At 46.4% G+C, this 16259-nt stretch overlaps 1 protein-coding gene across 2 annotated transcripts in view; it reads right to left on the reverse strand.

Moving 5' to 3' along the window:
• Window positions 1–16259, reverse strand: part of MYO7A (myosin VIIA) — a 185600-nt gene that overhangs the window by 64296 nt on the left and 105045 nt on the right. Inside the window, exons 12-16 of one of the 2 annotated variants that reach the window (XM_050930279.1) lie at window positions 13335–13477; window positions 12781–12991; window positions 11942–12077; window positions 9245–9351; window positions 3666–3722 (exon numbers count right to left, since the gene is read on the reverse strand). In XM_050930279.1, coding sequence (XP_050786236.1) covers window positions 3666–3722; window positions 9245–9351; window positions 11942–12077; window positions 12781–12991; window positions 13335–13477 — 654 coding nt within the window. The remainder of the gene's footprint in view (window positions 1–3665; window positions 3723–9244; window positions 9352–11941; window positions 12078–12780; window positions 12992–13334; window positions 13478–16259) is intronic. The other variant, XM_050930288.1, reaches the window with a different exon arrangement.

A 16259-nucleotide genomic window follows, 5' to 3' on the forward strand; every position in this document is an offset into this window, starting at 1 on the left:
AAAAACAAAAACCAAGGGGACTCAGATGATGTATATGGGAGCTATGGACACAGAAGGGAGACGCGGGAAGGCACGCGTTCAGCACAGCACTCATACGTGCTTCAGATGCACTTCCTTCCACCACCTCAGATCAGCCTGGGTTCTACACAACACAGGCTTGTGCCCAGTGCTGGCTGCCTGCATCCTGTAGCAATGGTCAAGGTTGGAGCTAGGGCCGTCCCTAGCCATTTTGGTACCCTACGCAGCTCCCCCGCGGGGCTGTGTGGGGCCCCCAGCCTCCATAGGGGGCTGGCCCCAGGCCTCCGCAGGGAGGGGCAGGGGGGAAACCGTCCCCAACCACGAGCCAGAGGAGCAGAGTGGGCTGGGGCCAGGTTGCTCCACCTCCTGCTGGCCAGGCCCGACCCCACACTCATGAGGCGGCAGAAAGTGGAGTAACCCGGCCTCAGCACGATCTGCTCTGCTGCCTTGGCTACCAGCCTTGGGGGCAGGGGGGAACCGCCCCCCAGCACTTGCCGGCAACGCGGCTGGGAGCCCAGGGAGCAGAGCGGGCTGGGGCTGGGTTGCTGCACTTACCGCCACCGGTGAGAGCGGGGTCGGGCCTGGCTGCAGTCCTCAGGGGAGTAGGGTGACCAGACAGCAAATGTGAGAAATCGGGACTGGGGGTGGGGGGTAATAGGAGCCTATATAAGAAAAAGACCCCAAAATCGGGACATCTGGTCACCCTACAGGGGAATGGTGGCGGGACTGGGACAGAGCAGGGGCAGGAAGAGGTGGGGCAGGGACGGAGCAGGGGCGGGGGCCATGGGGAAGTGGCAGAGCAGGGGCTGGAGCAGCATGCAGCTGCTAGTGCCCTGCGCAGCTGCATACTTTGCGTATGGGTAGAGACCGCCCTCGCTGGCGCACCTGGGCATCATTCCTTTGCACAGCGAGGACTGTTACTAGCCCATTGCTCTGGCAGGCACGGTGCTTTTTGCTTTTACAGCGTTCAAGACATGCACCGGTCCTAAGCTGACCCCAGCCCCATGCCACCGAAGCTCCAAGTGAAAGGAGACACATTGTGAATGAATGCCAAGCCATAGGGTGTGGGTGCAACCTGACAGTCCTTCAGTAGCCTTAACTCTCAGTGACTTCCCTTGGAGTTCTGGGTGTGCAAGGAGCGCAGTGGGAGGCCCTGAATGCCTCGCAGCAACAGTGAAATTCTTCAAAGAGGAAGAGGATCTGCACTCGTAGAACACCAGGGTTAATGAAAGTGAAGGCAGAGAAGAACAGAGACACACACGCCATCGGCAACACTAGACACGTGGCAGGCTGAGGTTCCAGACGAGCGAATCTTCCTTCTAAGAAAGGATTTGTCTATTTCAGGAATGAAAGGAGTTCACTAAATAGGGAAGCATCTACATGGCTGTGAGCAGCTGGGCTAACTAAGCAGAGTGTTGAGCTTGTGATAGAAAAAAAACATCTTTCGCCTGCTCCCTGAAGCTTGTGAAGGATCCTGTTTTTCAGGAGACAAGGATGTGCACTGAGGGATCATATCAATTCTGTACCATTGTCTTACAGCAGGGTTGTCAACCTTTTTTCATTTGAGGACCCCTTAAAACATTTCAAAAGGAAGTGCAGACCCCTTTGGAAATCTTAGACATAGTCTGTGGACCTCCAGGTTGCAAACTACTGTTTTACCGTATATTTTGCTACATACATACGTCTCTGTAAGTAGTGAGAGAGGGAACCAATGAGGCCCACAGAACAGAGTGCCAAGAGCTGGGTTCTGTTTCCAGCTCAGCCATTGGGCAAGTCATTTCACTGCTTGCTATTATGATTAGTACTAACACAGCACATCGTGCTAGGTGAGGTAAGAGACAGACCCTGCCATGAAGCACTTACAATCCAAATGACCAAACTGAGAAAGGGTGGAAGGGGAAACCAAGTCACAGGGAGGCGAAGTGACTTGTTCAAGGTTACACATAGGTCAGTGCCAGAGTCCAGAACAGAACTCAGGTCACCCAAGTCAGTGTCCAGTGCTGTATTCACTAGACCATATTGCTTCTTGGTACCTCAGTTTCCCCATTTGAAATTTGGGGTCAGTGATACTTACCCTTCTTTATTATTAAAAAAATGATTGTGGTACGTCCTTCGGGGTTCCAGTCAAGGATCAGGGGCCCATTATGCTAGGTACTGTACAGACATCAAATGAAGAGATTGTCACTGCCCCAAACAGCTTACAATCTTTGAAAGAGCTTTGAGATTGAAGGATACAGAATGCTACTTAGTAGTGCTAAGTATTATTGTCACTCTGGGATCTCTGTCACACAGATCATCAATATCAGCACCGACTGAAAATATGCTCCCACATGACCATTCCACCACTTGACGTGGTGCTTAACAATTACTATTTTAATTCATTATTTTTCAAAGATCAAGTTGTTCTGAGCCAGAAGAGAGCCGAAAAACGGAGTAAGTTGGTAAAACTTGTTTGTCCCGTTGTTTTCCTCAAACTCAAACTGGGCAGCTGCATTTCTAAAACATTTTCCACATTAACTCTTTCTTGTGTTTAGAACCCATCACATTTCGGCCTAGGAGGGATCATTTGGTGTGTAGCGAAGTTCTAAAACTAGAGATGGGCCCAAATGACACTACAACCCACATGCCCTGGAACTTGGAGAGCAGAAAGGAAGAAGTTTGGTTTCAAAATCTGGCTGTGAATTTTTTCTTTTTTAACATCAGGGCCTCTGTTCATGAGCGCCCACACTGGAATTCCAAATTCAGCCACCCTGGAATGTTGCAGAGTTGGGAGAGGTTAAAATTCAGACCCACATCTGGATCTGAATTTTGCAAGTCAAGCACATCTCTAATATAACCCTCCTGATTTCAGAGGATTGTCGTGGAAATGCTGACACAACCACAATTCTAGCACCACAAATGTTATTCTCTATTATACTATATGCTACACTATAGCCAGACAAGAAGCAGGGAAGGATTGGAAAGCTATCAGAACCAGAGCGAAGTCTAAAGGTTAGTTTGGAAGGACCTTTGAAAGGTTTAGAGCTCCAGTTTGGATAAGCACCCAAAAGTTTAATACTTACGGTATCTGATTCTCTGGGGTCAGCTTGAGCTATCCTTAGAATAAGCCCACTCGTCAGAATAGCCGTACTTCCAACTGAGCTGCCAATACAATCAACCCCCCCCCCCCCACCCCTTCTTCCAAATGAAACTCTGAAGGGCTGAGTTATGTGAAAATGGACCTGGCCCAGATCTTCAATTGGCGCAAATCAGTGTTGTTCCACTGAAGTCAACAAAGCTACACTGATTTAGGCCAGCCAAGGATCTAGCCTACCAAGTTCAATTAAAATTAACCATAATTTATTCCAATCTCAAAAAAGGTTTCAGTTTCGGGAGTGTGGGCTGGCTATGACTTTATCCAAACTGGCTTTCCATCATCCCTGGGTCCTCTGCAGAACCTCAGCCTTACTGGGTTGAATCTAGCAAACACACACAATGGCTCATATTTCTGTATCTACTGAACAAATCCTAAGCAGAGTCGGTGAACAAGATGGACAACTGTAACAGGTCCATCCCAAACAACACAGGGGAAGGAGTGAACCAGCAAGAACATAGTATTTATCAAAGAGAAGTGAACATTCAAAGAGGAACTCATGTATTTATTTTACCTTTGGAGTGGGTGCTGGTGACTGGCCAAAAGTACTGGATGCATAGCCACAGAGAAACTACAAGAAGCAAAGGCAAAAAAGAGAGACAGAGAATAGAAAAAAAGTGAAAAGAAGCAATACCTAAGAGGGGAGTTATGAGTTTTCTGTCAGTCCTTGTGATTTGGCACCACTCACACATCACAGAATGATACAATAATTCTTAGGACCTTGTCTATTTCCATCCTCTCTCCTTCCACTTATCTAAGCACTGGCCTTCTCACCACTTTCTCACTACTGTTGATGAAAGGGCATTCATCCCGCAGCTCCTGCCACCTGGAACAACCTTCCTGCCTCTCTCCGTATCATTTATTCTCCATCCCTTTTCAAACCCTGCTAAGAAACACATCTGCTCTCCTTCAGCCAGAATGTTTAATATAGAGTTTTGTTACAGCTGATGGCAACACTACCTTCCTTCCATGGGTGATGCCGTCCTTCACCAGGAGCACCTTCACTGACTGAAGAGGGGCAGTGTGGAGGACTGAGAGCCAGGGCTCTCAGCTCCACGCAGCTGCCTGCTGGAAGCCCAGCTGCCTCCCAGGCTCTCGCCTCTCCTTTCCCCGCTGGGAGTGGGGGACAGCTTCCCGGGCATCTCAACTCCCTGAGCAAGAAGCTGGGGCAGCCAGGCTCTAGCAGCCCAGTTTTCTTGCCAAGAGAGCCAACAGCCGATGTAAGTAACGTAGTGTCTGCACAGACTCTGCGTTGCCCTAACTAAACCGATATAAGCCCCACTTAGTTAGCACCCACTTAGCATCCATACCCACCCAAATTGTGCCCTGATCCTGCTCCCTGGCAGGAGCACTGAGCGGGACAAGCCCCCACTCCCAGACCCCACTCCCCGGTAGGCACACCAGGTGGGGGGACAAGGCAAGCCCCCACACCCCAGCCATATTTCCCCGGCAGGAGTATGTGGGGGGTGGGATTGTAGGAGGAAGGGGTGGGAAGGGATCCTCTCTTGCCCTGGCCCAGGGTCCCACAAAATCATAATCCCCCTCTGCGGGGAGAGGTGGCCCCCCTGTCATTGCTGCCCCCTTAAAGCCAGTTTTTCTGTCCTAGCTACACCACTGAGGTGGAGTTATGATGTCAGTGTAGTAGGGCATGTCTGTCGGCTGGGCAAGGCTGCAGAGTGTACACTGACATACTTAGGTCGATGTAAACTGCCTTATGTCAACCTAACTGCGTAGTGTAGACCAGGCCTATGAGTCTAAATGCTTTGGTGTACAGACTGCAACCCTGGGAGGGACTCCACCTCCCCAACTCTGATTGAACCCAATGCCTTGCAGGACTGAGCTGTGTGAAAGACACTGTACAAAGAAAGGCCCCGATTCTGCAAGCACATAAGTGAATAACTTTATGCAACTGAACTACTCGTGGGCATAAAGCTACTCGCATGCATTAACACTTGGTGGATTAGGGCCTAAAGTTGCACTGGGTTATAGCAATACTCAGTTTGCAGCATCAGAAGTTCCCTATGCACTGAGATTAGGTTGATCAAATGTAACACCTCCAGGCAGTGTCATGGTTTCCATCTGTAAGCGGCTTTGTACTATTGGTTGAATACATTTGGCTTGGTACATTATTTATCTAGCTCCCTCTAAAGCATCAAAAATGGGTCACTGCTGGATACAGGATGCTAGATTTGATTGACCAGTGGCTTGATCTGTTATGGCAATTCCTATATGAGTCTCTTCTGGAAGGTACATTCAGAGATAGATTCACCAATGCTCAGCACCAGGGGTGCAAGCAACACAAGAAGGAAATCCTAGCCCAAATCAGCCATGTCTTTATTGTTTGTGCACAACTCCGCTGCATTGCAAAAACTTACGTTAACTGAAAGAAACCACCAAAGTTCAAACCATTAAAAAATTAATCTCTTTGTCGTTCCGTTGCATGATTTTTTTAAGGTCAAAAGCTGGATTTGGGTATTGGAGGCTTCTTCCCAAACTATGTTATGTAGGGACACTTTAGGTGGGCTGCAATAGGGAAGTGGGGGCATGTGGGATCATGTGCCATCCCAGATTTGCTGCTTGGCTTGTACTGGGCATGCTCACACAGACCGAACATGCACAGCAACACTGCTGAGGCCGGCTGCCCTCACAATGCCCAGGCAGGCAGGGGTTGTCTCTGGCTGTAATGCAACAATTTCTCCTCTTCCAGTCCCATATGAGACAAGTGTTTTCAAATCTCCTAGAGTATGTCTGCATCACAAATTCAGGTGCAATTGTAGCTCAGCTGGGCATACCTGTGCTAGCTCTGATCTCATTAGCATGGGTAACAATAGCAGAGAACCTTGGCCCAGACTAGCACCCTGAGCACGTACCCAGGGTATCTGGTAGGCTTCTATTCAGGCAGCTAGCCTCCACGGAAGCCCATACCCCATTTCTACATTATTTTTGCTCTCGCTGGCCATATTAATGCAAGGGCAGGTCTGCCAACCTGTGCTACCTTTACACTTTAATTTGCAATGCAGGCAAACCCTTACTCCAAAAAAGCAAAGAGCAGTGATCATTAAAATACCAGAGAGCAGAGACTGATACCAGGGACAGATTCAGAGAAGGGTTACCACCACCACCACAGGAAGCTAAAACTACCCCAGAAGGGTTTTTTTCAAGAAAGTCACTTGATGCTCTAAAAGTTTTCTGTTCTTACATTTGAGACAATGCCAAGCTTGTGCATGCAGCTCAACTCTGCTGAAAAGGATCACCAGTACTTCGTTTAAAATTTGCTGAAGAGTGTGGGCTGGAATTTAGGGGGTGACAGCTGGCTAAATGTGTCACTGAAGAAGTCTGGACAGCTGTGCAAGCCTGAAAGGACCTGTTTTATTGATCCCATGGATTACGAAAGTTTAAATTCATGCTGCCTCCCGACCCCCAAAGAAGCAAGAATCATCTCCAAGGTGAACTGCCAAGTTTTTGAGGATGATAAAAAAATGAAACAAAGAACAAAAATAAGAAAGGAAAACACAGCAAGGTACTTACACACATGTGTTGCTTTAAGTACATGAGTGGTCTCATCAAGGTCAGTCGGGCTAATCATGTGCTGAAAGTCAGACATTTTCTTCAGACCTAACTGAATCGGAACCTATATTCTTGATGCTGCTCCCCTGAAGTCAATGGGAGCTTTGCTGTTGATTTCAGTGGGAGCAGAACAGAGTTTTAAGGGCTAAGGGCAAATCTTTCAGAACTGCCTAGATAACTTAAGAGCCTCAATTCCATTTTCAAAAGTGAGCTAGGCACTTACAGTGAGATCTTTAAAAGTGCCTAAACTTCTTAAGCACCTAATTCCCACAGAGATCAACTGGAGTTAGGCATCTAATCTGTTTAGGTGTCTAAAGATGCAGCTAGGTGCCTAGTGGGATTTTCAGAAGGGTCTAGGCACCTAAAATCCATTGAAACCAATGGGAGTTAGGCCTCTAGGCGCTGTTGAAAATCCCCACTAGGCACCTACCTGCATCGTTTGGCACCTAAATTTGGTCCTTTAAAAATCTGGTCCTTAGTTGCACTTGAAAATGTTATCCCTAAATCTTCTGCTGTGCCGTGGTTTTGGATTGCAGGATTTGCCCACAGGGAATATACGTGTAGACGTCCAATGACAAGGGCTGTACATTTTACATATCAAAAGCCAATAATAATCATAAAAAGGAGTTTTTCCTTTACTTTGGGTCGCAGGGTTGTTGAGCTCCCAGTAACGTCTCTGGGGATTGTAGATACATTTTTTCTTGAGCAAGCTGAGTATCTCACATAGTATTGTTTGAGACATAGTCTATGATCCCATAAGTAAAGCCTGTGTCGCAGTGACGCATACTAACAGGAGTTAAGGTTGTGTCTTCAACCTCCACATTAGGAAGTTCCAACTCTTCAATGCTTCCCCTCACAACCTTAACAACCAACCCATTAGCACTGTTGTCATAAACAGATAAGTAAAAGTTAATAGAACAGAAGTACTTCATATCTTTTTTGCCTGTAAAGGGTTAACAAGATCAGTGAGCCTGGCTGTCACTTGATCAGAGGGCCAATCAGGGGACAGGATACTTTCAAATCTTGAGGGAGGGAAGTTTTTGTGTGTGCTATTAGTGTTTGGTTGTTGTTCTCTCTGGGTTCTGAGAGTGACCAGACGTGCAACCAGGTTTCTCTCCAATCTCTCCGATACAGGTTCTTATAGATTCAAAATAGTAAGTACTAGGTAGATAAGGCGAGTTAGGCTTATGTTTGTTTTCTTTATTTGCAAATGTGTATTTGGCTGGAAGGAGTTCAAATTGGTATTTTGCTGAAAGGATTTTAATTTGTACTTGTATACTTAGGCTGGGAGGGTATTCCCAGTGTCTATAGCTGAAAGACCCTCTAACATATTCCATCTTAAATTTACAAAGATAATTTTTACTGTTTTTTCTTTCTTTAATTAAAAGTTTTTCTTGTTTAGGAACCTGATTGTTTCTTTATTCTGGTGAGACCTCAGGGGACTGGGTCTGTATCCACCAGGGAATTGGTGGGGAGAAAGGAGGGAAGGGGGAGAGAAAGGTTAATTTCTCTCTGTGTTAGGATTACTTTCTCTCTCAGGGATAGTGTAGGAGGGGGAGAGAGAAGGAGGGGGGAAGGTGGATTTTCCTCTCTGTTTTAAGATTCAAGGAGTTTGAATCACAGTGATCTTCCAGGGTAACCCAGGGAGGGGAAGCCTGGGAGAGGCAACGGTGAGGGAAAGGGTTTACTTTCCTTGTGTTAAGATCCAGAGGGTCTGGGTCTTGGGGGTCCCCGCGCAAGGTTTTGGGGGGACCAGAGTGTACCAGGCACTGGAATTCCTGGTTGGTGGCAGTGCTACAAGTACTAAGCTGGTAATTGAGCTTAGAGGAATTCATGCTGGTACCCCATCTTTTGGATGCTAAGGTTCAGAGTGGGGAATTATACCATGACAACTGTGGTTTGTATGGAGTGAATACATTATATTCTCTCTCTGTAGACCATGTTCTGGGAATGTAAGCTTTATAGTTTACCTTTAGGAAAAGTAGATATAGTGACTTGTCTCTCCACTTCCATTCTTTGGAGACCCATAACTCTCGCCAGGCCCCCCCCCCCCCCCCAACAGTGCTTCCTTGGCATATCTAGCTATGGTGTCATTTCACTGCTGCTCTGAATGGTAACTGTTATGGCCCCGTCTGTGACCTCAGACTTTAAAGTTCAGAGCAGAGATTTGGTTTTGTTTTTTGGATATCTGGTCTGCTATGCAGCATTAGCTATCTATAGATCTTTCATATTTGTAGAATAAAATAAAATAATAAAAATAATTAATACCTATTGTGCCAATCACAGCTTTATCTAGATGATGAGCTAGATAACAATATTTTATGAATGGTTCTGCTGAGCTGGACTATTAGAGTGAATATATCTAGGACGCCATGCTAATATTGCATTAATCCATTAAAAAAAAGGGTTTGGAGTATGCAACACATAGTATCAACTCCTGTAGGTTTCCTTGCAAATTCTCCCTCTCCACCCAGGAATCTCCACCACATGAGACCGGACAATTAAGTATCTTTCTAGGCGGGTTACCATAGCCACGTCCGCTTGGAAGATTTGCTTGATAAATTTGTTTTTCGAGGAATGGACCAGCTGAATGATGTCTCCATGAAGGGTGTCCCTGTTTTTCTCCAAAAACCCTACAGGAACAAAGGAGCAACATGTGTGTTAGGTGGCAGAGTGAAACACAAGCTAACGTATGCCCTGCAGCCAGCTGTTCAGTCACTTTGCAGCCTGATTGTATTGCAGACACCTACGGCTTGATCCAAAGCCCGTTGGAGTCATAGAATCATAGAATATCAGGGTTGGAAGAGGCCTCAGGAGGTCATCTAGTCCAACCCCCTGCTCAAAGCAAGACCAATCCCCAACTAAATCATCCCAGCCAGAGCTTTGTCAATCCGGGCCTTAAAAACCACTAAGCAAGGAGATTCCACCACCTCCCTAGGTAACCCATCCTAGTGCTTCACCACCCTCGTAGAGAAATAGTGTTTCCTAATATCCAACCTAGACCTCCCCCACTGCAACTTGAGACCATTGCTCCTTGTTCTGTCAATGACAGTCTCTCTCTTGACTTCAACAAGCTTTGGATTGAACCCTTAAGGATCATGAAGTGCCAATGAAAATTTGACCCTCAGCTTCCCTTTCTTCTTATTATTAATTATAATCACAATTACGGTGGTGCTTAGGGACCAGCTGAGGATGCGGTCCCATTGTGCTAGGCACACTGAGTGGACAGTGAATGATGTGATGGTGGCAAACTATGTTAGTGCCATAACTGGGTTTTCAGGTGGGTTTAATTAGGGAGGGATCAGCTAAATGGAAAGACATTGGAAGGGAGAAAGGTGAGGGGGGCAGATCAGGGAAGAAGAGGGAGAGAAGGAAGGAAGAGAGGCAGACATGGTGTGAGGCTGAGTTGAAGAGACTATGAGACTCCTTGTGCATGCATAACTTTGGGTATGTCTACGCTGCAAAAAAAGGTGTGTTTTTCACTCAAGCCCTTTAACTGGGGTTAAAATAGCAGCAAAGACATGGCAACCTGGCATTTCACTCAGGTTAGCAGCTCAAATTCAACCTCAGACTCATCTATAACCCGAGTTCAGAGCAGAGTTGCTGCGTCTTCACTGCTATTTTAACCCATGTTGGTTAATGGGGGTTAGCAAACCTGGGTTAAGAACACATCCTTTGTACGCACAGGGCATTTACCTCCATGTGCAAACGACAATTTCCATACACTTCAGCCACTCGCGTTGGCATTAATGGGCAAACTGGGCTCAGGCATGCAACTGTGTCATTCGCATAAATAAACGACAGAGCACAAAAGTCCTGCATCACACAGGATGTTTTGAAAATCCAGCCCAAAGTGGTCAGTCAAGAAGCACACTTACAGCCATATACGCTAGTGCTACTCAGTCCATCCACTCACTGTACAAATGGGCCTACTCTGAAATGCTTTAGCAAAAACGTTGGAACTCCTGGCCATCAAACCCAACCTCAGCTATGGTCAGAAGGAAGAGGTTACTTCTAAGGATTTTAGTTTTAAAAAAAAAATACTTTAATTTTTTGTTTTTTTCTGAAAGCAACTGAAGCCTCCTGTGACTCCCATCAGCCCCCTACCCCCTGTGCTTTCTTTTCCCCATGCCTGCTAAGGGGAAAGATGCTGAAGCAGAAGGTGGCTGGGCTCTGTTGTGAGTGGGAGCCGCATGGCAGTAGGGAGCTGGAGAGAAGCCCCAGGAGCCGTGCACAGAGCCGTGTGTGGAACAGGCTGTGAGTGCCGGATATCGGAGCTGGGTGCAGGTCCGAGTGGGACTTATGGGGAAGCAGCAACAGCTGGGCAGAGTCAGCACAATGGGACCCCCAGTGAGAGACGCTAACTGAGCCTGACCTGGAAACCTGCGAGCTCCTGTTTGCTGGAATAGAGACTGGACAGCAGAGGGCACCCAAGGCACTAGGCCCGCAGAGCCCTGACCCTCAAGTGGATTGCCCCAGGGACCCACACATTTACTGCTGTTGCTGATCTTGAAGTGTTACTGTTTTAGCCTCTGTATCTAGGGTATCTGCAACCTTCCCCTTTCCTGCCAGCCCTTTCCCTTAGCAGTGTCTGAGTGGTTCCTGGGACCCACCAGGGCTAGTGCCTACATGGCCCTAGCTGCTGAAGCACTTACAGTGCTTGCCTCTGAGCTGCAGTACACCACACATGCTGCCGGCACCTGGAGGGTTTGGTGTAAGGGGTAGCCACACTAATTACTCTCCAGTTTATTTTTATTTATTTATTTGCATTGCAGTAGGCCCTACAAGTGGAATCAGGTCATCCTGGTGCTAGGCACTGGACAGACACCTGCAGACCCCGCCCTGCAAAAAAGCCTGGACGGAGAGGAGGAAAGAGAAATGATCTTTCTCACTGCGCGGCATTTAGATGCTTAACTTTTGGCAATAAGGGGTGGAAATGCAGGCCAAAGGTATTTTCTTCTAATCCCAGAAGGTGACTGAAATCGGTCTTTGCCTGGCATTTTAAACACAGGTTCTCACACAAAGAAAGGAAATAAAGGGAAACAAACTGGGAGGAATGACAGCACAAGTCATGAATATATCCAGGATACTCCCTTCTCAGTGCTCCCTTCTCATAACAAATGGCATCTACAGAGCTGAGGGTTCTACAATGGAAACCCGCCCTGTCTCTCTCCCCTACCCTAACCAAGCAGCTCCCTAACGCCAGCCCACAATCCCAGATACCTTTGGTTTCATAGTAGACAACACCAGCAAAGTGGTTAATGCCAAACTGGGTTTCATGGTTATTCTTCGGCGGGATGTAGTTGGTGTTTAGCTTGTGCTGGGAATTCAGCTTGTGCAGCATTGTGGTATCTGTACCCTACAGAAGTAAGAAAAAGGCCAATGTTTGTCCCATTAAAATAATCAGTGTGTTCCTTTTTCATTAGGGCAATGGGATAAGAGTTTGTTTCAATAAGAGATACATGGGGAGAAAACATGAGACAGGGGAATTTAAAATAAAAACAATCTGACCTCACCCTTCCCTAACAAGGCTGTTGTACGTACACACTCACCGCCATAAATACGAGTTTGTTTGCAACAGTGACAAACAGCGAAAGAAAACTTGAGATGCCAGTAAAGGCAACGGAACCTAAACCCCTTTGTGCCTGATCCGCAGACAACAAAAGTCTGTTACAGCCGCACCTAGACAGGGTCGGCTCTTTCTCTGACCTGTGCTTTTAGCTCTGGTTCGGTCTCTGGTGTGTCAGCCAAGAAGACAGCTGTCACAAATGCACTTGGTAGAGATATGATATAGTGCTATTTATAGGATGGCTTCCCCACTTGTTATTAAAGTTGCAGTCATGCAATCAGGGAAGAGAAACAATACCATGTGACTGAAGTGACCAATTGCACAAGGGTAATACTGAACACACAGATGACACCATATCAACCCATTGGCTAAAACTGGTTCACGTGAAACTTGTATCATAATTTTGAAATAGTAAAACTCAGAGTGAGTTTACCAAGACACAGAAGGTGAAATGGGCGGCGTGTCCAGGACGAATGGTTGGCCCCAAACATACCTTGGGGAACTTACTCTCCTCGTCAATGAGTGATATGATGTTCATGGGTTTGATGGCGATCATGTCCAAGGCATCCTGGTTGTCGGTGAACTCGATGTGCTGCCAGTTAATGTTCTCCAGGTTGTACTCCTCCTGCTCCAGCTTGAAGACGTGGCGCACGAAGAACTGCTGCAGGTTCTCATTTGCAAAGTTGATGCAGAGCTGCTCGAAACTGGGGAGATGAGGTTGACAAGACCAGATTAGATTCACTGTATGCCCCTGATTTCCACCTAGCTGTTCCGCCCTTCGCTTCCTGTCCTCTAATCTAGGGGATACTCACAAGCACTTTAGGCCACTCAGTGAGATTGACACTGGTTGAGTATTAACTCAAAAGGAAGAGCACCAGCTGCTGAGACCCTAGCACCATACATATTACCTTTAGCAGTCTCCCATCCAGGCTATCCCTGCTTAGCCTGTGAGATCTGGTGAGAGTTCACACTAAGGTGGTTTCACTGCAGGCCCTAGGTGCATGCAGCTGGAGACAGGGTTCTGCAATGCCGTCTCAGGATTTGTACCTGTTCACAGTGAAGTTCTCAAAGCCGAAGATATCGAGAAGACCAATGGACCTCCTGACACTCTGTAGTTCGTGGGAGGGAGGCCTGTAAATGGCAGCATTGATCTTCTCCACAATCCATACGAAAAGCCGCCCGTAGATTCCCTGAATCATCAAAGAGATGGAGCTTGGTGAGACATGGCTGTGGTTCACCCTGCTGGCCTGACACCTGTGGTGACATCCCCTCTCCAGTACAAGCCCCACAAACCGGACTTTCCCCCAAAGAATGCATTCCACAGCAAGGTGATTGCTTCAGAGTGGCAGTCATTAACACAGGACAGGGGGCTGAAAGCTGCAATTGCCCAGCTTGCAGCCCAGGAACATGCAGCTTGCAGGTTTATATTAAAGACAGCCCAGTGCAAAACCGCAGATCTGAATACATCCAGACTTCAGTGGGCTTGTCTCTGGGTGCAAACTGTGTGCTACAGGTCCATCTCTAGTCTGCATTGCAAGATGCAATTTTTATTTGAGATCAAAAGTTGAAATATACATTTATCACAGGCTGCCCCCACTTCTAAACAATTCTCCTGCACTACTATCCACCACATGCAGACCAGTAGAGATGTGACATTGCTGTGTAAATAAGGAAAGTCCTCCCTCAGTAATGCCCTGCATCCTTAAATGGCACAGCAGCAGCCAGCCAGAGTTAACTGGTGTTGTCTCAGCGTTCCTGGGACTGCAGGCATCAAAGCGGCATTACTTTGTGTCACATAATCATAGAATACACTGCTCTACAGCCAAAATGCTTCTGAAATAAATGTAGTCCAACTTTACTAATTCTGGGTCACTGAGAACAAAAATGATGCTTAAATTGTTGATTGGCTCTAGTTTTCAAGATATACTATTGGGTCAGTATATACGACCCCTGACTTGGGAATGGCGGAGGATAAGTGAGTTATAAAGGGAAGGGATCTCAATTTAAACCAGAAATGACTAAAATACATCTTTGACTGGATCTGTGAATAAATCTATGACTGGGTTTGGACAGTATTTGCTTTTTAGGCAAAGCAATGAATGATGCAATCTGAAGCTGGTATTGCATCATACATGATATGAATTGCATCATGTTATTCCTAGAAGTCATGGATGATGCAATCATAACGAAGCTTACATCACTCTGCTGAACAAATTGCCCTATATCAGCTCTATAAATCATACAGTGTCGTGCTCTCTTATTTGTCAGTGTTTGATTTTGCAAAGGGACACATTTCTGTTTAGCCAAAGTGAGCAGAGATGCCTCATACTTGTGTGAACAGTGCAGATAACTTCTGCTATGTTCGTGGTGAAGTGACTTTTGCATCACAAAAGCACAGTATAACCACTATGGTTAAGAAAGCCTATCACCTTTCTTTTGGCTGCAAAACTGGAGATCAGGACAAGAGGTGGGCCCCACACATATGCTGCAACACTTGTGCAACAAATCTTCGCCAGTTGTTGAACAGGAAAAGGAAATCTATGCCTTTTGCAGTGCCAATGATTTGAAGAGAGCCAACAGATCATACCAGCAATTGTTACTTCTGCATGGTGCCTCCAGTTGGGAAAAGTGTGTCAAAGAAGAAAAAGTGGACTGTGCATTATCCAAACATTCCATCAGCTACCCGCCCAGTACCCCATGGAGAAGGACTGCCGGTTCCTGATGCACCAGAATCATTCTCACTTGAGTCAGACGAGGAAGAGGAAGAGGATGAAACTTCTGGTCCTGAACCATCAGTGTCACAGGACCCACATTTTCTCCCATCCTCCTCTGAACCACACCTCATAACACAAGGTGAAGTGAATGACCTTGTCAGGGATTTGGAACTACCCAAGAGTAAGGCAGAGCTGTTGGGCTCCAGACTACAGCAGTGGAATCTCCTGGCAGGCTATCAGGGCAAATGGAGCCCATCAATGCTTGCAGACTATTGCTGGACAGTGACAAGAGATGCTCCATTTAATGAATCCAAAAGACAAACCAAGAAGCGCCGAGTAGACACTGAATAGGACTAAACTATGGTCATAATAGTTTTTTGCCTTTTGTTTCATAATAAATTTTATTTATATAACCCTTTTGCTGATTTTTAAAGTGTTACATAAACAGGACAGGTGAAATATTATCAAGTAAAGCAACCATAAACACATGAAAAGACCTAGGTTTACAATTTATGATTAAAATTCTACTATCTACACAATATACATAGACATAAAATGTAAAAACTTAAATGTCTTAGAAACAGTAGCCAATCAGTTGTTTTAATTGTCATATTTGAATTCAGCACATCAAAATAAATAATAAATATCACATTTTATCTCTGAAGCAGACGACTTCTCAAAAATTATAGACCAGTGATATCAGGGCTGGTCCAAGATAGTACTACACAGAGATGGGCCTGATCTAAAACCTTAGATCCAAATCCCCACAAACCTGGAGGAAGTTCCCATGTGGACATCAAGACAGATCTGAACTTTGCAGGTTTGGGGGCATCCTCACTGCACCAGTCAGGAAGTCCAAGGAACTGACCTGCTGTACCTGAGCCAGGAGCTAGAGGGTAGGGTAGGTCCACGCTTGCCTTCAAGGATCAGGGCACTGTTTGTGTGGTACACCCTATGCTGTGATGCAAACAGCTTGCTTCCTTCACACCATAACACAAGCCTTCATTGCCCCGAATCCACGTGTGCCGTGTCTTTTCTGATGCTACTGTAATGCCTACACAGACCTCCTCACAGCATAGTATTTCTATGCTGTCTGTCTTTCTTTAACCTACTCCTACAGATAAGCCTGAAGCATAACATTCAGCTTTGAGGATGACTGATGGCACTGGAGCCACTCTGTTTTACACCAGCTAAGGATCTGGCCTTGGGTTTGGGTCTGTTGCACTTCCTTGAAGTTCAGAAGAGCTCTATCATAACC

Source organism: Gopherus flavomarginatus, chromosome 1, assembly GCF_025201925.1.
Source record: "Gopherus flavomarginatus isolate rGopFla2 chromosome 1, rGopFla2.mat.asm, whole genome shotgun sequence".
NCBI lineage: Eukaryota > Metazoa > Chordata > Testudines > Testudinidae > Gopherus > Gopherus flavomarginatus.